The sequence below is a fragment of the Narcine bancroftii genome (assembly GCF_036971445.1).
Source record: "Narcine bancroftii isolate sNarBan1 chromosome 12 unlocalized genomic scaffold, sNarBan1.hap1 SUPER_12_unloc_2, whole genome shotgun sequence".
Classification (NCBI taxonomy): Eukaryota; Metazoa; Chordata; class Chondrichthyes; order Torpediniformes; family Narcinidae; genus Narcine; species Narcine bancroftii.
Genome location: NW_027211808.1, coordinates 2,469,329 through 2,488,602, shown reverse-complemented (window position 1 = coordinate 2,488,602; position 19,274 = coordinate 2,469,329). Strand labels below are relative to the sequence as shown.

The window sequence follows — 19,274 nt, the reverse complement described above, 5'->3', positions numbered from 1 at the left end:
TCCCTTTCTCTCAGTTCAAAATGAAGTTCTAATATCAGTTAAAAACAGTCCTGCCATAGAAACTGTGGCCATTCTACTATGATCTATATTTCAAACACTCAAAAAGAGTAGAACTACTAATTATAGCATTCGGAGAAAATGTTTTACATTAAACAATGCCCCTTGTCCAAATTTCCATTTTCCTCATCTTCACCTCCAGCTGCTGCTGTGAAATTTATTTTTTAAAAATTATATCGTGTGCCTGTATTAAATGAGGGTGCATCTCTGACAACTATGAGAATTTTAAAAGTTTTGTGGGTTAAATGACAATCATAGAGCCCAAAGCAAATGTTGCACAATTTGGTGAAAACTATATCATGAGATATGACCCAAAACCTTAAATGATGTCTTCCACACTTTACAAGATTGCCTCAAAGACTGACTGCAGGTTGGATAGAAAAAGCATACAATTTTGGAGACCAGCTCCAGTGCAATCTCTCCATCATGTGACTGTTGACAATATGGAATAAAAAGCCTTATCTTCTCTTTGAATGTAAGGTTCTCCTTTCCTCTTGAATTGCTGAACCTCCAAATAATAGTCAATCAGAATCTGCACTCTAATCAATCACACTGGGTGCAAACAACACTAATTAATTTAAAATTGAATTATCATTTCATTCCATGGTACCGGCACCAATATTGAGGACTCAAGGACAGACAGCAATTGTGAGAAATGTTGTAAAGCAGAAAATGCCAGATGTATTTCCATCAGGTGATAGACAATGGAATGATCCTCCAGATTAACCAGAAAAGGAAAACTGACAAGTTTTTAGAATGTTCCAAATTCTCAATAAAGCTTCAATACTTCTGCCAGTGATGTGAGAAATGTACCTGGAACTCTCTACTTGTCGGCTACTGAATGGCCGTGGAAATAACCAGCACTAAGGACAGATTGGTAATTGGCTTGAAGATAGAAAGCAAAGAGCAGGTAACTTGTTGCATTCTGGACCAGAGGAGTGGTGAATGTTTGTCTTTCCGAGCAACTGTCTTTTTTTACGTGCACATATCTTATGACTTGGACAAGGATGAACAGGGTAAAATTTCCAATATGGAAATGGCAATAAACTTAGGTGTTTTAAACCCTGGAGAGAACAGTACAAATTGCCAGGTAAACATGGACAGGCTTGCTGGAACTGGCAAATGAAATTTAAAACTGAGAAATGTGAAGGTGATCTGCTTTCACGTACAGCAAGAAAGCATTCTAAATGGTACAGGGTGAGCAGAGTGTCAGGGTGCAAATTTGTTCGGATCTTTATTGAGAGTGATTAGTAAAGCATCCTGGGATATGAAGAAAGGTACAGGTGAAAATAATGGAGAAAATCTATTGAACCTGTACAAAACTGAATATTGAGTACAACTCGAGTTGCCTCACTTTAGGAAGACTATTAAGATCCTGGAGAAGGTTGCAGGGATGAGGGGATTTCATCTTCAATGATAGACCTATTATTGTTCCACGTGGAGTGAAGGTAGCTATGTGAAGATTTGGCAGGAGATGTACAATCCTGATTGATTTGGCTTGGATACATCATGGGCCACTGTTCCTGCTCATGGAAGGATCGAAAGTCAAAGGTTTAAAATTGCATTGAAATGAGTTCAAAGGGAAAATCCTTTGTTTTTAAAAAAAAGTACATATCTGAAATTCAATGCCTGTAGAAGCAGTGTTAAGAAAACAGAGAGAAAGTCTTTAAAGGGGTGTGGTGGAGGAACAACATGAATGGGACTGGCAGGATGGTACTGCATAATCCAATGGACAGAATGTTTGGTTGCACCTTAGTTTTTTGAACTTTTCAACATGTATTTGAGAATAGGAGATTTATAACAAACCCCTCCCCTTAAAAATAAACCAAACACATTAGAATGCTTTTAACAAACATTTAAGGAGTGCTAAAATCATTTGTTTACCAAACTTCATAAAATTATAATTTTTGGACTGTCAATATTTCCAAGGGGTCATTTCAATTTTTAAGAGAATCAGATAACCCAAGCCAACAAGGACAGAGGTAGACAGACCCAGATATCCTAGCAGACTGCATCTATGGCAGGATTACCAATAGTAAATTAGTAATACACTGTTATACCAGCACTGTAGATTCAAGGTATAAAAAGGCTCAAACAGGTATTAGTGAGATGATGCTTGAAGGATCCAAAACAAAATAAATAAAAATTGGCCGAAGTCTGAATAGATTGATTCACACTTTAGGTATCTAAATGGAAGGGATGTAAGAGGCCACCACTTTAACCTGAAAAAAAATACAGCAATGGTTGAACCAGCTTTGCACAATACAGCCACTTTTTGAATCTAGCTTTTGTTCCCACATGAAGGTTTTATTCAAAGCAGTGGCATGTGTGTAAAAGTCTTGGATTTCCTCAGGCTGGTTTTGCAAGGAAGTAAGGTTGTGTCCCCTAACATGCTGATGGACTTGTTCAGGTGTATAAAGTTCTGTGTGTGCTTGTGGACAACTGAGTGTGTATGTGCATGCAGTTGTGTTTCTGTATATATGTTCATGCACGTAGGACATGTGTACGTGGAACACAGATTTGTGTGTGTGTGGCTAGTTTTTTTTTGTCTTTGAACTGATAGTTGATTAAAGTGGAAGTGGAAGAGCAAAAAAAGAACAATGGCTTGATTTCAATATTAGACAACTTGGATGAGTGACAATAGAGTTCACATCAAGGAAACAAAATAAGAAGGGAGCAAAAGAATAATTTCTATCATTGGAAGGGTGATGTTACCATTTAACACTTCTCTTACCCATGACAGAAATCGTACCACTCTGCTGCCTGCATATCCCTTGGTAAAGAGAAGGACATAGGGATTTCACACGCTAGAACAGGGTTGGCCAACTATATAACCATTTATGGAGTGGAAACAGGCATGGAAACATTTCAGCCCATGAGTCCATGCCGCTCAAATAACCTAAACCTCCAATACATACTCATGAACCAAAATGGCCTGTTAATATTCAGCATTAAATTAAAAATGAAAAGGTTGGCCACCTCTAGTCTAGAGAAATAATTCACATCCTGTGGTCTGGGAACCTATAGTGCTCCAAGGGTCTGTGATGACAAGGAGAAGACCAATACAACTGATGTAGGTCATCCAAATTTCCATTTTCCTCATCTTCACCTCCAGCTGCTGCTGTGAAATTTATTTTAAAAATTATATCATGTGCCTGTATTAAATGAGGCTGCATTTCTGACAGCTATGAGAATTTAAAAAGTTGTGTGGGTTAAGTGACAATCATAGAGTCCAAAGCAAATGTTGCACAAGTTGGTGAAAAATATATCATGAGATATGACCCAAAACCTTAAATGATGTCTTCCACACTTTACAAGGTTGCCTCAAAGACTGACAATATTATTAACAAGTGATAGGAAAATAAATTTTCCAAAGTGAAAACTAAAACAAAATTCTCAATATTAATTTTCCACCAAAATAAAAACAAAATCCAGACAGTGGTCTGGGAGGGGGACAAGTTTGCCAATAGTAAATTAGTAATACACTGTAATACCAGTACTGTAGATTCAAGGTATAAAAAGGCTCAAACAGGTGTTAGTGAGATGATGTTTGCTGTAAGATCCAAAACAAAACAAATAAAAGTTGGCCGAAGTCTGAATAGATTGATTCACACTTTAGGTATCTAAATGGAAGGGATGTAAGAGGCCACCACTTTAACCTGAAAAAAAATACAACAATGGTTGAACCCACCTCCCACTGGGTTTGTAATAGGTGGTCTGCAGTAAGTAATAGACTTCGATAAGTAATAAGATGTTCTCTATGTGAAAAAGGGAATAACCACTGACTGGAGGATTTGGGGTGGCAGTGCCTTTCTATCAGTTCTTTCTTTTGAGATTTCACTGGCAAGGGGAAAAAAAGTAAAATAAAAAATTTCCGGGACATGGCGGGATTCTAATTTACTTTCAGACTGGCCTTCCAACCAGTAGAAGCACAAAGAGTATTATGCCAGGGTGGTAACAGGCTTTGAAACTACATTAGAAACACAAGTGTATATGTACATGTATCTCTCCTTAAGTCATCCATATACAATGTATAATTATGAATGTTTGTGTGTGTGTGTGTGTGTGTGTGTGTATATGTGTGTGTGTGTGTGTGTGTGTGTGTGTGTGTGTGTGTGTGTGTGTGTGAGTGTGTGTGTGCGTGCACAGAATGATGAAAGATGGAAACCTTTCACTAATGAATAACATAATGTTCCCCTCTATACTCAACTTTGTGTGTCATGTTAAGGTGCTAGTTTTGTTCACATGGTTTTACAACAATCTGAAAATGATTAGAGGTTAAAGGATAATTAGTCTAGAGTAGACAAAGTAAAATACCTGTAGTCTCTGTTTTAATGCTGTATATAGTGTTCACTGGTAGAGGATGTATGTAACTTAATCCTGATGAAAGTTTATGCAGGGGAGTTCAATATTAATAGGTACAATGGAATAAAATGATTAAAAGTTGCATGTTGAAGGATTTTAAAATATTGAAGGTATATTGATTATTTATACTGAAGGTGAATGTAGTCAAGCTGATGAAGACTTGCATAATTGTGTTAGTACAGGAAATCCAATCCTTTTACACATAATTAAAAATCATTAGATGTGCTTTTTAAAATTTAAAAATAGAAAATGTGGCACAACTGCTTTTAAATATTTAAAAATGCAATTTGTCTCAGTGTGGCACCTCAGATTTGAGGCAGTTGCTGTAATTTTTTTAAGTTTTAAAAAAAATATTTTTAACATTTCCACCACTAGAAGCAGGGAAAACTGACAGCCCACACCACACAGTAAATCCTACACAGTTCCCGGCTGCCCTATGTAACTCAGCAAATCTTACTTTCATTTATTAAAAAAATAAAATTTTCAAGACTATCAGCTTTATAAGAATATAAAATACCAGCAAGCAAAAAAGAAACAAAGACTGAGGTACCAAATGCCTGAGGTAGTCTAGTTAAAGCACACAATGTTGTCTGGGCCAGCACCATCTTTATAACTTCCTTCGGTGTTCCTTAACAGTGTTACGATTCTTTCTCTCTCTTTCTTTTTACCTCTTTCTCATTATTTTTTAAATTTATAAAAACACAAATTTTTCCTGGAAAAGTGACCCAGATTAGATTATCAAAGTTGTTTCTTTCACATCTTTCAACTACTCACTCCTTTTAAATCCCTCTCAGTGAATATCATCCACCTCACGTGTGGGAGTCTTATTTTCATTCCACTTTCTTTACTGGCTTTGGGAGTAGGAGGGGAGAGGAAACAAGGAATAAAAATCAGAACTGATTTGTGTCCCACACTGTGACGACTGCAATCTTTGGCAGGGGAAGGTAACAATGTGGACAATGGCTGTATGGGAACAACCAAATGCCCAGGTTAAAACTGTTCACAGGTTCCTTGTTCAAGAAAGCAGAATAAATTTTAAGCTAATACCACACGTGGCTGGCATTATCTTGTCAATCATCACAGTTCTTTTAATATTTGGCAAGATTACAAAATTTTAAAGAGTTTTAACACTGTGGAAGGCTTAGACTAAAGCAAAGTAATAAAATTAGAAAACAATCACTTTATTTTAAATAAGTTAAAGTTAGACATAGTCCTCAGTGCCTCCAGAGCCTCTGAGACCACTGGAGGAGAAGGAAGGCATGTACTGGTTGGTGTTAGAAATCAAATGGTTTTAATTGGTGAACAATACTAATAGGTGCAATGTATTATATGGTGCAATGCATTGATTGGTGCAAATTTTCATGCACATTTTCAATTGGTGCAGTGTACTGACTGATACAATGTACTAATTTGTGCAGTGTTCTCTTATCCCATTTCTGCACACTATTAACAGTTCACTGTTGACTGGCCCAGAGTACCAAGGGCTACATTATACCATTTGGCACAATGTACCATTTCTCCAAGTCCCACATACAGATTGTATAGCAATAATTGAACTTTGAACCATTTTTGAATGTTTTGAAGTTTCCATCACGGAGTTAGATCCATCTTGTGGGTAAAATCATGGCATTTCAGAGCTTTCTTGTGAGCAAAACTCTAGACGTGCTTAGTGAAAGGTCATTGTTGCTCCAACTGATGTCCACAAGCCCTTATTTACAGGTTGAAGCCAGCAATATAAACAGGTTCATTGCTGTCCTCAAACTGTCCATTTTCCTCCTCACCCACTGAGCTTTCCAACTACTCCAGAGACTTCAACCTTAAAGATACTCTCAAACGTCCAGCAGTCCATACCTGCAACATGCAATTTGTTTCTCACTGGGAGTCTCCACTCTCTTCTCTGCGTTGAGTATACCGCCCAGTTCCACTGCTGTCCAAGCTTGTTCCATTTCTTGTATTTAATAATTCAAACAGATTTGAATCACACAAAAACTTTTTGTATAAGGTGAGAATATTTCTAATAAACTATCTTGTTTTGGTTCAAAATTAGACCAGAATTAATAATGTTTTACTCCATTCATACGTTATGCCATGAAATTTCTTCATCCTGAATTGTAAATTGCATGGAAATTTCATTGAGGGTCTTTTAAAGCTTGTTTGCAGGAAATGAATGAATGGGGGAATCGCTGAGCTTGAATCTTGTGGATAATTAATGGATTTGATATTTGAAAGGTTAGAGAATAAAACTGAAATTTAAAAAGAAAGTGCTGGAATCACTACACAGGTAAGGTAACATTTGGAAACAGGTCGAAGACCCTTATTCAAAACTACTGGAGGGTCTTTAAGCAGAAATGTTAATTCTGTTTCCCTTTCCTCATTTGAGGTCTGATCTGCAGAGTGTTACCAGCATTTTCTATATGATTTACAAATCTCAGAAAGAAACTAACTGGTTTGCAATTTCATTCTGAGGGAATTAAGAGCCAGTCTGCCTGGATTCTTAAATAAGGTGCTTGTCATAATTCCACCTTTGGCTGCAATTTATCATTAACATTATCTACATTGACTTTGCTCATGCTTTCACCAGTCTTACAGCTGCAGTCCCAATTTGTTCTGATCCAAACCTAACCACATTAACTTCTTCTCCATTCCCAACCTAGCCAGCACTGCCCCTTTCCAAAACCTAACAATTCACGAAGGTGGTGGGTTACGGCAGAGGCCAGGAAAGTGGCTGTTGTAGGGGATTAATTAAAAGCGGGACCCTCTGCAAAAGCAGAAGTTCCTGAAGATGTAACTCTACTGCCAGCAATAAGCAATGACAAACAGTCATTAGTTATCACACAGCAGGATTGCTGATGTTAGTCTGAGCAGTGGGAGGGCCTGGATCTCTATAACTGACTATGTCCCCAATCTCCCACATAATATAAGGCCAACATCTAGTGATCCAGTTCCCACCCAAGACTGAGGTCTCTCCATCCTAAATTTACATTGTTAAACATTTTCTCCTGAGGGTTTGAAATAATTCCCAATTGCCCTGGCAATCTCATTACTTATATTCAGAATGATTACTTAGCCTTCCACTGTGTTAAAGGTGAATAAACAGTTGATCTGAACACAGCCACACTTTGGCCTGGTATCTGTCTCCATTGTTGGCAGGTATCTGGGACATGATGTTGACCTCACTTCCTTCGAGACTGTGATTGGCTGCTTTGTACTTTTTGCTGCTGCTGATGCTTGACTTGGGCCAGTATTTCCCTGATCTTCCTCTGTGCGAGCTGGGAGACAAAGAGACCAGTGATAAAACAAGGATCCTTAGATTTTCAGGGATTTGAGAAGAATGAGCCGGATTGGATTTTTAATCTGTGCCATTTGCTTTGACACCAGGGGTAGTGCAACTGCAGAGCGGACTCCGATTGCAGGGAAGAACAGAGAGACCTTGGAATCTTGAGAAGCTGGAAGGATTCAGCAGGTCAGGCATGGGGAGAAATGGACAGTTACCAGGTCAGGGACAACAAAGAGGAGATGGAAAGCATAAGAAGGAGTAGAGGTAGAGGAACCAAGAGATAAGAGGGAGCTGGGGAGTCAGGGAGTGAAGAGACCACACAGGTGGTGGGGCAGAGAAAAGCAACCTCTGGAATGGACAAGAACACTGGGAATATGGAAAGAACTGGACACATGAGAACTGGGCTGAGGGATTGATCTTTACCTACTGCGTTTTCTCTCTCTCTAACTTTTCTTTTCTCATTCCCTTCCTCATAGATTCTCTCTCTCCTTGTCTCCTCCTCCCACTCTGGACCAAGTAGTGGAGAGGTTGAGTGGAGAAGAATGATGGGGTGACAAGTGAAGAGATGGGGAAGAGTGAGGAGGAGGTGAAGGGTGAGAGATTGCAGAGGGGTGGGGGTAGAGGTGAAGAGTTGGGGAGGGACAAGATGATGAAATGTTGAAGGGGGGAAAGGTGAGGATGGACCCAAAGGTGGGGAAGAGGGATAAGGAAATAGGGGGAGTGAGGTGAAGAGATGAGAAAGGATGAGGTGTGGAGAGATGAGGAAGTGGGGAGGGGAGAGGAGGTGGGGAGGAGTGGGATAAGGAGGTTAGAAGGGATGAGGAAGTGGGAGTAATGAGGTGAGGATGGACGAGGTGATCGGGATGAGGTGATGGAGAGGAAGGGATGAGGATTGAGGAGGAGGAGATGAGATGATGGGGAGGAGTGAGGAGAAGGGGATAGATGAGGTGATGGGGAGGAGTGACGAGAAGGGGAGGATTGATGAGGTTATGGGGAGTACTGATATCATGTGGATGGACTGTATTTGAACACTCTACACAGATAATGAAAGCAGTTCCTGAGTCTGGTCGAAGCTTGGACTGGGGTCGGTGTTCAGATGTGAGCCCTGAAGAGCAGTTTGATGACCCATGACATTGACAAGCCCACAGCTCACTGGCAATGGGTGATGCACCCACCTGACTTGCATAAAAGTGACCGATGATCTTGACAACAACTTGATCATTTTCATCTGGCACTTGGTCTCGGGGAACCACAACCTCTGCACTCGACAGATTCTGCAGCTCATTCACCTATAGGAAATAAATACAGTCCTGTGTTGGAACAATGGCACCTGGTCCCTTGAGTGGGGTCGAGAGTCCCAATGACAATGCACCTCTTAGATCCCAGCTGAACAACCTTCCCAGAGCAGGAAGAGGAAACATCGGAAAACAAGCCAGTCAATGACATGAATCACAGATGCTGGAATCTTGAGCAAGCCACACAAGAAGGTAAAGGGACCCAAGCAGTCAGGTAGCATCCATTGGGAGATTTGGTCAGTCAACATTTCCTATATTGAATCGATGAAGAGTCCTGACCATTTCTACCCACAGAGGTGGGAGGACGGTTCTTTCTGCCATCCCTACTCTTAGCCCTTGGCCTCTTACATTGTTCCAAGAAGCCAGAGATGCATTACAGGCGGTTTTTCCTGGATCCCTTTTATAATTATTGACAATGTTTGAAGCAAAGGAGACCACCCTATAAGACGGTGACCACGGCAGAGACCAACAAAGGGCTCAGCGGATGAGGGACCCACACAGGCTGTGGGTGGCTTGCGATTAGGGGACCCACATGGGCTGTGAACTGCTGGAAAGTAGGGATCGGAGCTTGGATTTGAGAGAGTGCTGAGGGCACAAAGAGTTCCCATAAGACCTTAGGTACTGACAGTTTCCTGATCTTATCAGAGGTTTGGACATGGAACTCGGGTTGGTAAGGATTGAACTGACATCTGTGCAGCTGTAGGAGTGCTGGAGGGGAATCCTTGGTCATTCAATGACTCTGAAGGGATCCTCTTTTGCTTCTCTTTCTCTTGTACAGTAAAGGGCACAGGATAACATAGTTTGACTCTGTGCTCAATGCCCTCAATTGCCATTTTCCTTCATGAATTGAATTGTTTAACCCTTTGGTCTCCAGCCATATTAAATCTTTCATAATACATGCTCTGGACTGGGTCCATGGGTACACTACAGTAGGAAAGATTAAACATCAGTACCAACCAGCTGATGATTGGCTATAAAGCCAGTCCCGGAAAACTGGGACACAGAATATATGTGCTTATTGGTAGTCGCTGTAAACCGGGACACAGAGTTCAAAGGGTTAATGTCACGTGTATAATGAAAAACTTGTCTAATGTTTAATGTTTTGTGTGCTGTACAGTCAAGTCAACCATTCAACAGGTAGTGCAGAATAAAACCATAGAGTGCAGTGTTACAAAGGAAACAGTGCAAGGGCAGAATTGCTTTTCCAGTGAGAGGTTGGTTCAACAGTATGACAACAGCAGGAAAGAAACTGTCCTTGTTCCTAGTGGTGCATTGTTTTCAAACTCATGGATCGACTGGGAAGGAGGAGAAGAGAGTGTGATCACGGTGGGGCGAGACTTTTTATATGTTGACTGCTTTCCTGAGGTAGTGGGAGGTGTGGATGGAGTGGGAAAAGGGGATGGGGGTTTGTGTGATGGCCTGTGCTGCATTTAAAACTCTCTGCAGTTTCTCATGGCCTTGGGCGGAGAAGTTCCTATCCCAGGCAGTGGTGCCTCTGTCAAAACTAGGAAGTGACACTGGAGACATTTCAAATCACTTTATGCTTCTGAGGAAGAAGATAACATTCCCTCTTGCCCATTATTCCAAACCTCTCATCCCATGTCCCTGGGATCGATTCCAAATCTTTTACTCACTGAGCTCCCCATAATCACAAATCTGGTCTCAATTTGGAGACGAAGATTTACAACCTTTCCTCAACTGCTGTTGAAAAGTTGGTGGTCAGCCTCATTCCTTGGGACTCAATACTGAATCCCACATCCTCAGACAACCAGCCTTTTCAGAATTGGCCACTTCTACTGCACGGTTCACCACCTGCAATGTTTCTCTCTTCACAGATACTTTCTGACCTTCTGGGCATTTCCAGCCTTCACTTTTATTTCAGATTTCCACAAACTGCCATTTTCTTTCTAACAATTCCGACCTTTATCCCTCCCAGTCTTCTGGCCTCTCCCACTGAGTAGGGTGAAAGGGCATCAGGCGTAAGGGTTCACCAGCCTTTGAAGTTTCTTCTCTCCCTCACACATGTCACCATTCCATCATTTCTCCTTAGAGAAAATCCTGCAACTCCCTGCCCATCCGTGCTGTGGGCACTTTCACCAGCAGGACCTTGCTGATTCAAGGAAGCAGCTCATCCCTAACCAAGGCAATTAGAACAGACAGTAAATGCCCTCTCCATCAGTGGGAGGAATAGAATGATCAATGTTTTAGGACAGGAACCCTTCATCCAGTCTTGATTTCAGACACCAGGACCAGGATTTGTCAGAGTGGCGATGGCAATCAGGGCTCCCAAAAGGCTTTGGGGGTTGGAACTGTGGTCAAGGAGGGTAAATCTGATGTCTGGTGCTCGTGTTCACCACTTGATGGACAGGAAGTTGTGCGGCCATAGAGAAGGTGGCAGGGTATCTCTGAAGGGACTTCTCCTCCCTGTCTTGAGAGAGCAGGACTAAGAAACCACAAACACTCGCCACAGGTACTTACAGTTTTGCCCCCTTTGCCTATTACTCTTCCGGCTGCAGAGGCAGCCACTTTAATATGTGTCTCAAGTTTCACTTCTTCCTTGGGACCAAAGAAATTTTCCTCCTTCAGCTTCCCATGGATCCGTCCCTGGACCTTGGAGTGGAAATCAGAGAGATATTTAACAATGCTCCCAACTCTCCTAATGACTATTGTTGGTGGGAGATTCTGCTAACAATTGAAACCCCTGCCCACCTGGTGGTTGAGCAACGCAAGATTATTTCACCACGAGAAGCATCAGAAAACATTCAGGGAAGGGTTCTCTATTAACATCTGTGGATGTTTGAGGGACAAATAAGGGAGCTTTATCCTCTGCCGATGACAGTGGGACGATGAAGATTTTGCTTTCTGAACAATTTTTGGTGAATTTTGGGTTGCTGATCATGTAAATCACCTTAAAATTTTCCTATCACGTTCTATTTTTTAGATATAACCCATTTTTTTTGCGATTTCCTGTCATATTTTAAGTCTATTTCAAACATATAAATTCATGAAGTGCAACATGTCATTGAAAATTCATCTTCACTTGGACGTCTTCCCTGCTTATCTTGGTGCAGTCAGTGACGAACATGGTGAAAGGTTTCACCAGGACATTGCGACCATGGAAAAGTGGTATCAGGGCAACTGGAATCCATCAATGCTGACCAACTATTGTTGGAGACTGACGTGAGAGGCATCAGAATTTGAATACAAATGAAAATCAGCGGCAGAACATTTTTAGGTTAGTTGAACTAACGCAATGTATCAGCATCATTATGTGATTAAACAGGTTAAATTCAATGAAGGTTAATTTAATGATTCTCCAACTTCCTATGTGATAAGGCAAATATGAAATTATCTTTCTATTTATCTTGAAGTTGTCTATCGTAATCCCCAATTTTTTTCAGCAATCTTTTAAAATAAAATTGTCCCATGTTATCATTTGCTTCTGTCTGGAAGATTGTCAATTGTCTTCATTGAAGCTGTGGAAGCACATTGTATGGGAGTTCCTCAAATGAGGAATGGAAGGAAAAGAGAGAGAGAGAGAGAAAGGATGGAAAGAGCAAGATAGAAAAGTGAGATATGGAGGAGTGAGACAAAAGAAGAAATATATAAGTGGAGAAAAAAAGAGATAGTTGAAGAGGAATTGGAGAGAGAGGAGACTGAGGAGAGAGATGAGCAATAGAGATAAAGGAAAGATATTCCATGTGGAAATTGGACTGGAACAGGGTAGGAGATGAAGTGTCTGTGTGTTGAACAAAATCATCAGTCCAGGGGATTTAGAATAGTGGAAGTGAGAGACATTAGGTCCATCCACTGGGACTGGTCCATTGAAAGCATCATTCTTCACCCCTTATACAAGCCATCACCCATCCTCACAATCAGCCTTGAGGTTTTTCAACAATTTATTTCCCTCCCAGAAATGTTGTTCCACCCGCTGAGCTCTCCTGTAGTTTTTGTTTGGAAGAACAACCTTTCCTCTCTCTTGTGGCCTTCTCCATATCAGAGACACTATGCACAGACTGGGAGCTCACTTCACTGAGCACCTTCACTCTGTCCACAGGAGTGACAGGGATCTCCCAGTGGCCACCCATTTCAATTCTGCGCATCACTCGTGCATTGACATGTCTGTCCAGAGCCTCATGTCCTGTACAATCAAGACCACCTGTAAATTGGAGGAGCAGCACTTAAGGCACAGGCACTCTCCAGCCACATGGCATTAGCATCTCCTTTTCCAGTTTCTGCTAGACCACTGCTCATTCTTTTTCCATTCCCATTCCCTCTTCCTTCGGCAGCACCTGCACCCTTGCTGTCCACCCCCTTCCCTCTCCATTCACAGAGCCATCCCTCCACCCCCTGCTTGATGTGTGCCCTCCTTCCCCTATCCACCTATTATGTCCTGGCTTTGGTACCATGTTCTTCTCTTCACCCATCCTGACAGCATTTTCTTGCATCTCCTTTCCTCCCCCGCCCCCCCCCCCCCACCCACCCAAGCAGCCTTTACCTTGAACTGAGCTTCAGGAAGACCTGTGATGATCACCATACGCTGCTTCGTGTCTGGGCTTTCTGCAGGAGCAATCTGCAAGGGGAAACATTGGAATGTTATACTTGTCATGGGCTGGGGAGAGAGTGTCACCAGCAACTTAAATATATGCAGCTCCTCTAACAACACTGGAGCCCCACCAGCTGCTTCTACCAGTGTGACTTGACAGGTCTTCAAGAGCCAAGTTGGAGGAGCATTGTGAAGGAGAGAGGAGGAGATTTAGGAAAGAAATTCCGGAATGGAAGAATGATGGAATCATGGAAATCAAGGCTGTCATTGGGGCTGCAAGTCAGAGGCAGGGAGGGGAATTGCTGAGAATTTTGAAATCAACCAGATAGATACGAGTTAGGCACTGGGTCTCCAAAGAGTCAGGAAGGTGCCAGAGGGAGGAAGTGATAGCAATTTCATGAACTTCGAGAGTCCCGTCAGTTCACCAGGTCCAGCCACACTGAAACTCACTTGATTCCTTCTTCATTCCTGCTGACCGCTCCAGAGATAGGTACTAGGAACATCTCACCCAGTGGGACATCTCAGTGCCAAGTACTCTCGGCATCTGACAAGTCATTTTCTGATACACATGTGCTTTGTTCAGTGGATCAGATCAGATTGCAATCAGAGATCTTGGGAGACTTCCTCTCCCCCCTTTGTCTGCTCCTGTTAGGGTGGTAGGACACATGCCCCAACTGTTCACCTCTACTATGTTCAGACTTTCAGAAGGGATCCAGTAGATCCCCATCTCTGCCTGATTGGGCAGCTTAAGTGCTTTTATTGAGCAAACCACTGGGGGGAGTCAAATCATGGGATCAGCACCTACAATGGCAGAGAACTGGGGTACACAGGTCTGCACATTGAAATGGGAAAGGGAGCTCAAGGAGTGTCAAGATGGGAGGTTTCAAAGGAATCTGAAAATTAGGTTCGTGGGAGTCTCTATCTCAGAGAATATTTCTTGGACTAAAATACACCAATGGCATTGTGTAGAAAGCATGTCAATGCCTCTACTTCCTGAGGAGTTTGCAGTGGTTTTGTATGACACCAGAAACCGTGGAAAATTTCCACAGATGTGTGGTGGAAAGTGTGCTGATTGGCTGCATCACCGACTGGTATGGGAACACCAATATTCCTGAGTGTAAAGCCCTCCAAAACGTAATGGACACACCCAGGACATCACAGGCAAAACTCTGAGAACATTTACAGAAAACACTTCTGTCAGAAAGCAACGGCAATCATCAAGGATCCCACATCATCCAGGATTTGCTCTATTCTCACTGCTGCCATCAGAAAAGAGGTCTAGGTGCCACAAGACTCACACCACCAGGTTTAGGAACTGCTGCTACCCCTCCACCATCAGACTCCAACAACAAACTCAATCAGGGACTCATTTAAGGACTCTTACTTGTGAACTTCATTGTTTTTTACTCTTTCTGTATTGCAAAGACAGTTCATTTACAATTGTTATCTGCTCACAGTTCTTTTGATGGTTTACATGTTTATGGTGTGTAGTTTATTTTTTTCACTACCAGTTAGTGGTAATTCTGCCATGCCACAGGAAAAAGGAATCTCAGGGCCGTATATGAAGTCATGTGTGTATCCCACAATAAATCCGAAAAATAATCTGAAAACTACTATCAGGTGCTCACTGCTTGAGGAGATTATGTAGGGACACACTACATTTAAGAAGGATCTCGACAGGAGTCACATGATGGAGTAGTGGCCAGTAGGGGAACTCCAGCCCTCTACAGAAAAGTTAAAAAAAGATAGAGAAAAAGCAAAGGCACAAACTTAAAAACCAAAACAAAGTAAAAGTAAAAGTGTGAAGAAAATGGCAGCGAAGAAAGAAAAACCAAAAACAACGGGAAGAAAAGAAGAAGGAAAGATGTCGGAAGAAGAAGGTGAAGGCCTTACCTGTCCGAAGATGCCCGCCGCGGAGAGAGAGGCCCGCTCCCACAGGTCAGTGGAGGTCCCAAGCTCGGGACTACAAAAATGGCTCGCAGAGCCGAGTAAAAGTGCGCAACCGCGCATGAAAAAAAACACACTGACAGGAGGGGGGAACAGCTGCGAAGTCGATCTCCACAGCTGAGAGAGACACCTGCAGCACAGCAGCAGGTGCAGAACACAGACAATAACGACAACAAGAAAGAAGAGGGTAAAAAGAAAACAAGGAAACAACAGATGGTCAACCCAGAGGAAGAAGAAGAAGAACAGAAAGAAGAGGAAGAAGAAGAGAAAAGCAAGACAATGGATGTATCTTTTTTTAAAGAATATATGGAATCAGTGAAAGAATGGCAATTACAAGAATTTGATGAGATAAAAAGAAAAATTAAGAATGCAGAAGAAAAAATGAATAAAATGGAAGTGGCCATATCAGAATTGGCAAAAAGAGTGGAAAATATGGAAAAATGAGAAACATTTGTAGATATGTAAGTAAAAGACTTAAAAGAGAAATTAGGAGGAGTCACGTGATGGAGTAGTGGCCGGACGGAGAACTCCAGCCCTCTCCAGAAAAGTCGGGAAAAACAAGAGAAAATACAAAGGCACAGAAATAAAAGTTAAAGAAAAGTGAGTATAAAGGTGGAAAGAAGATGGAGACAAAAGAAGAAAAATCAAAATCAACGGTAAGAAGAGAGGAAGAGAAGACAACGGAGGAAAAAGGTGAAGGCCTTACCTGTCCGAATAGGCCCGCTGTGGAGAGAGGAGCCCGCTTCCTCAGGTCAGTAGAAAAAGAACTACAACAATGGCTCGCAGAGCCGAGTAAAAGTGCGCAACTGCGCATGAAAAAAAACACACCGACAGGAGGGGGGACCAGCTGGGGAGTCGATCTCCACAGCCGGCAACGACAGCTGCAGAACACCTGCAGCAAGAAGAGACCACAGAAGACAATGGAAACAAGAAAGAAGAGAAGAAAAGGACAACAAAGAAACAACAGATGGCCAACCCAGAGGAAGAGGAAGAGGAAGAATACGGTGAAATAGATGAAGGGAAAGGCAAGGTAAATGATATACTTTCTCTTGTTAGAGGATACATGGAGTCATTTAAAGAATGGCAAACACAGGAATTCAATGATTTAAGAAGAAGAATAAACAACACAGAAGAGAAAGTGAATAAAATAGATATGACCTTTAACAGAAATGGGGAAAAAAATGGACAAGATGGAAGAACGGGCAGTAGCAGCAGAAATGGAGGTAGAAGACTTAAAAAAGAAATTGGAGGAATCTAATAAAAAAAACTAAAGAGATACAAGAACTACTAGCTCAAAAAATAGATATAATGGAAAATTATAACAGAAGAAATAACATAAAGATAGTGGGCCTTAAGGAAGATGAAGAAGGTAAGAATATGAGGGAGTTTATAAAAGAGTGGATCCCTAAGACCCTAGGATGTCCAGAACTACAGCAAGAAATGGAAATAGAAAGGGCACATAGAGCACTGGCCTCTAAACCACAACCACAACAAAAACCAAGATCTATTGTAGTAAAATTCCTAAGATATACTACTAGAGAAAAGGTACTGGAGAAGACAATAGAAAAAGTAAGAGAGGGCAACAAACCACTGGAGTATAAAGGGCAAAAAATCTTCATTTATCCAGATATAAGTTTTGAACTCCTAAAGAAGAGAAAAGAGTTCAATACAGCAAAGGCGATTTTATGGAAGAAAGGGTATAAATTTATACTGAAGCATCCTGCGGTATTGAAAATATTTATTCCAGGACAACAAAACAGACTATTCTCAGATCCAGAAGAAGCACGAAAATTTGCAGAACAATTACAAAAATAGACTGAGGGATGAAGATGGGTAATGAGAGTAAAAATGATCACGATTGATATGTATGTGGGTAAAGACAAAAATAGACTGAGGGATGAAGACGGGTAATGAGGGTAAAAATGACCACGATTGATATGTATGCGGGTAAAGAGGTATAAGAGTGAATAGAGACAATGTGCATACGTGAATGTATCTGTAATTAGGGGAAAATATAGATAGTATAGACAAGAATTAATAAGGGAAGGAAATGGAATAGAGGGAATAAGGAGGGAATTAAAAGAGTGACCTTTGTGACATATGAAAAGTGAAATCTTTTCTGGGGGGGGCTGGGTGGGGGAAAATAGCGGTCACTGCAAAATCAGTTGATGCTTGCGAGTGGATTCGCAAATCCAAATGGAGAGGGGAGATGTGGTTGTCCGACAAGGGATAAAGGACAACTCAGGAGGGGAACGGGAGATTGGGGATAAAGAAGATAGAAATAGGAGAATAAGGAAAATGTTGGATGTTGTAGGAATGTTGTCTTGTAAAAAGTTGAAAATAAGAAAACAGAAATGGAAAAGGAGGAAAGGTAATGATGGAAAAACGGAAAGAGAAGAAAAACAAAATATAAAATGGCTACGCTGAACTATATGACTTTAAATATTAATGGAATACATAACCAAATTAAAATTTACTAAATTTACTGAAAAAGGAAAAAATAGATATAGCATTTGTCCAAGAAACACACTTAACTGAATTGGAGCACAAGAAATTAATGAGCGATTGGGTAGGACATGTAACAGCAGCATCGTATAATTCAAAAGCAAGAGGAGTGGCTATATTAATTAGTAAAAATGTGCCATTTAAAATAGAAGAGGAAATAATAGATCCAGCAGGGAGATATGTTATGATAAAATGTCAGATATATTCGGAGCTTTGGAATCTACTTAATATATATTCACCTAACGAAGAAGATCAAAAGTTTATGCAAGATATCTTTTTGAAGGTAGCTAATACGCAAGGGAACATACTAATAGGAGGGGATTTGAATCTGAATTTGGATCCAAATATGGATAAAACGGGGAAAAAAATTAACAGGAAGAACAAAGTAACCAAATTTATAATTAAATCAATGCAAGAAATGAAACTTGTGGACATATGGAGGAAACAAAACGCAAAAGAAAAGGAATACTCATACTACTCGACTGGACATAAAACATACTCAAGAATAGACCTATTTTTGTTATCAGCTAGTATGCAGGATAGAGTAAGAAAAACAGAATATAAAGCGAGAATGCTATCGGACCATTCACCCTTAATACTGACAGTAAAGCTAGAGGACATCCCTCCAAGAATGTATAGATGGAGATTAAACCCCATGCTACTTAAAAGACAGGATTTTAGAGAATTTATTGAAAAACAATTAAAAATGTATTTTGAAGTAAATACGGAATCAGTGGAAGGTAAGTTTATACTATGGGACGCAATGAAAGCATTCATTAGAGGGCAAATAATAAGTTATGTAACCAAGATGAAGAAGGACTATAATCAGGAAACAGAGCAGTTGGAAAGGGAAATAGTAAACATAGAAAAAAAATTAGCAATGAAGGAAGATACAACCAAAAGAAGAGAATTGGCGGATAAAAAAATAAAATATGAAACATTACAAACATATAAGGTGGAGAAGAATATAATGAAGACAAAACAGAAATATTATGAACTAGGTGAAAAAACACACAAAATCTTAGCATGGCAGCTTAAGACAGAGCAAACTAAGAAAATGGTATTGGCAACAAGGAAAAAAGACAAACAAATTACATATAATCCAAAAGAAATTAAGGAAAACTTCAGAGAATTCTATGAACAATTATACCGAACTGAAAACGAAGGGAAAGAAGGGAAAATAGATGAATTTTTGACTAAAATTGAACTACCAAAACTACAAATAGAGGAACAAAATAAATTAACAGAACCATTTGGAACAGTAGAAATACAAGAGATAATA

The 19,274-nt window shown here is 40.7% G+C and overlaps 1 protein-coding gene across 4 annotated transcripts in view; it reads right to left on the bottom strand.

The window, feature by feature from the left end:
* Positions 1 to 5,479: 5,479 nt before the first annotated feature.
* The window catches only part of LOC138750156 (insulin-like growth factor 2 mRNA-binding protein 1), a 129,280-nt gene continuing 115,485 nt past the window's right edge, over positions 5,480 to 19,274 (bottom strand). For all 4 annotated transcript variants that reach the window (XM_069912299.1, XM_069912302.1, XM_069912301.1 and 1 more), the window contains exons 11-14: positions 13,493 to 13,567; positions 11,473 to 11,604; positions 8,875 to 8,988; positions 5,480 to 7,691 (exon numbers count right to left, since the gene is read on the bottom strand). In XM_069912299.1, coding sequence (XP_069768400.1) covers positions 7,596 to 7,691; positions 8,875 to 8,988; positions 11,473 to 11,604; positions 13,493 to 13,567 — 417 coding nt within the window. In that variant the 3' untranslated portion in view covers positions 5,480 to 7,595. The remainder of the gene's footprint in view (positions 7,692 to 8,874; positions 8,989 to 11,472; positions 11,605 to 13,492; positions 13,568 to 19,274) is intronic.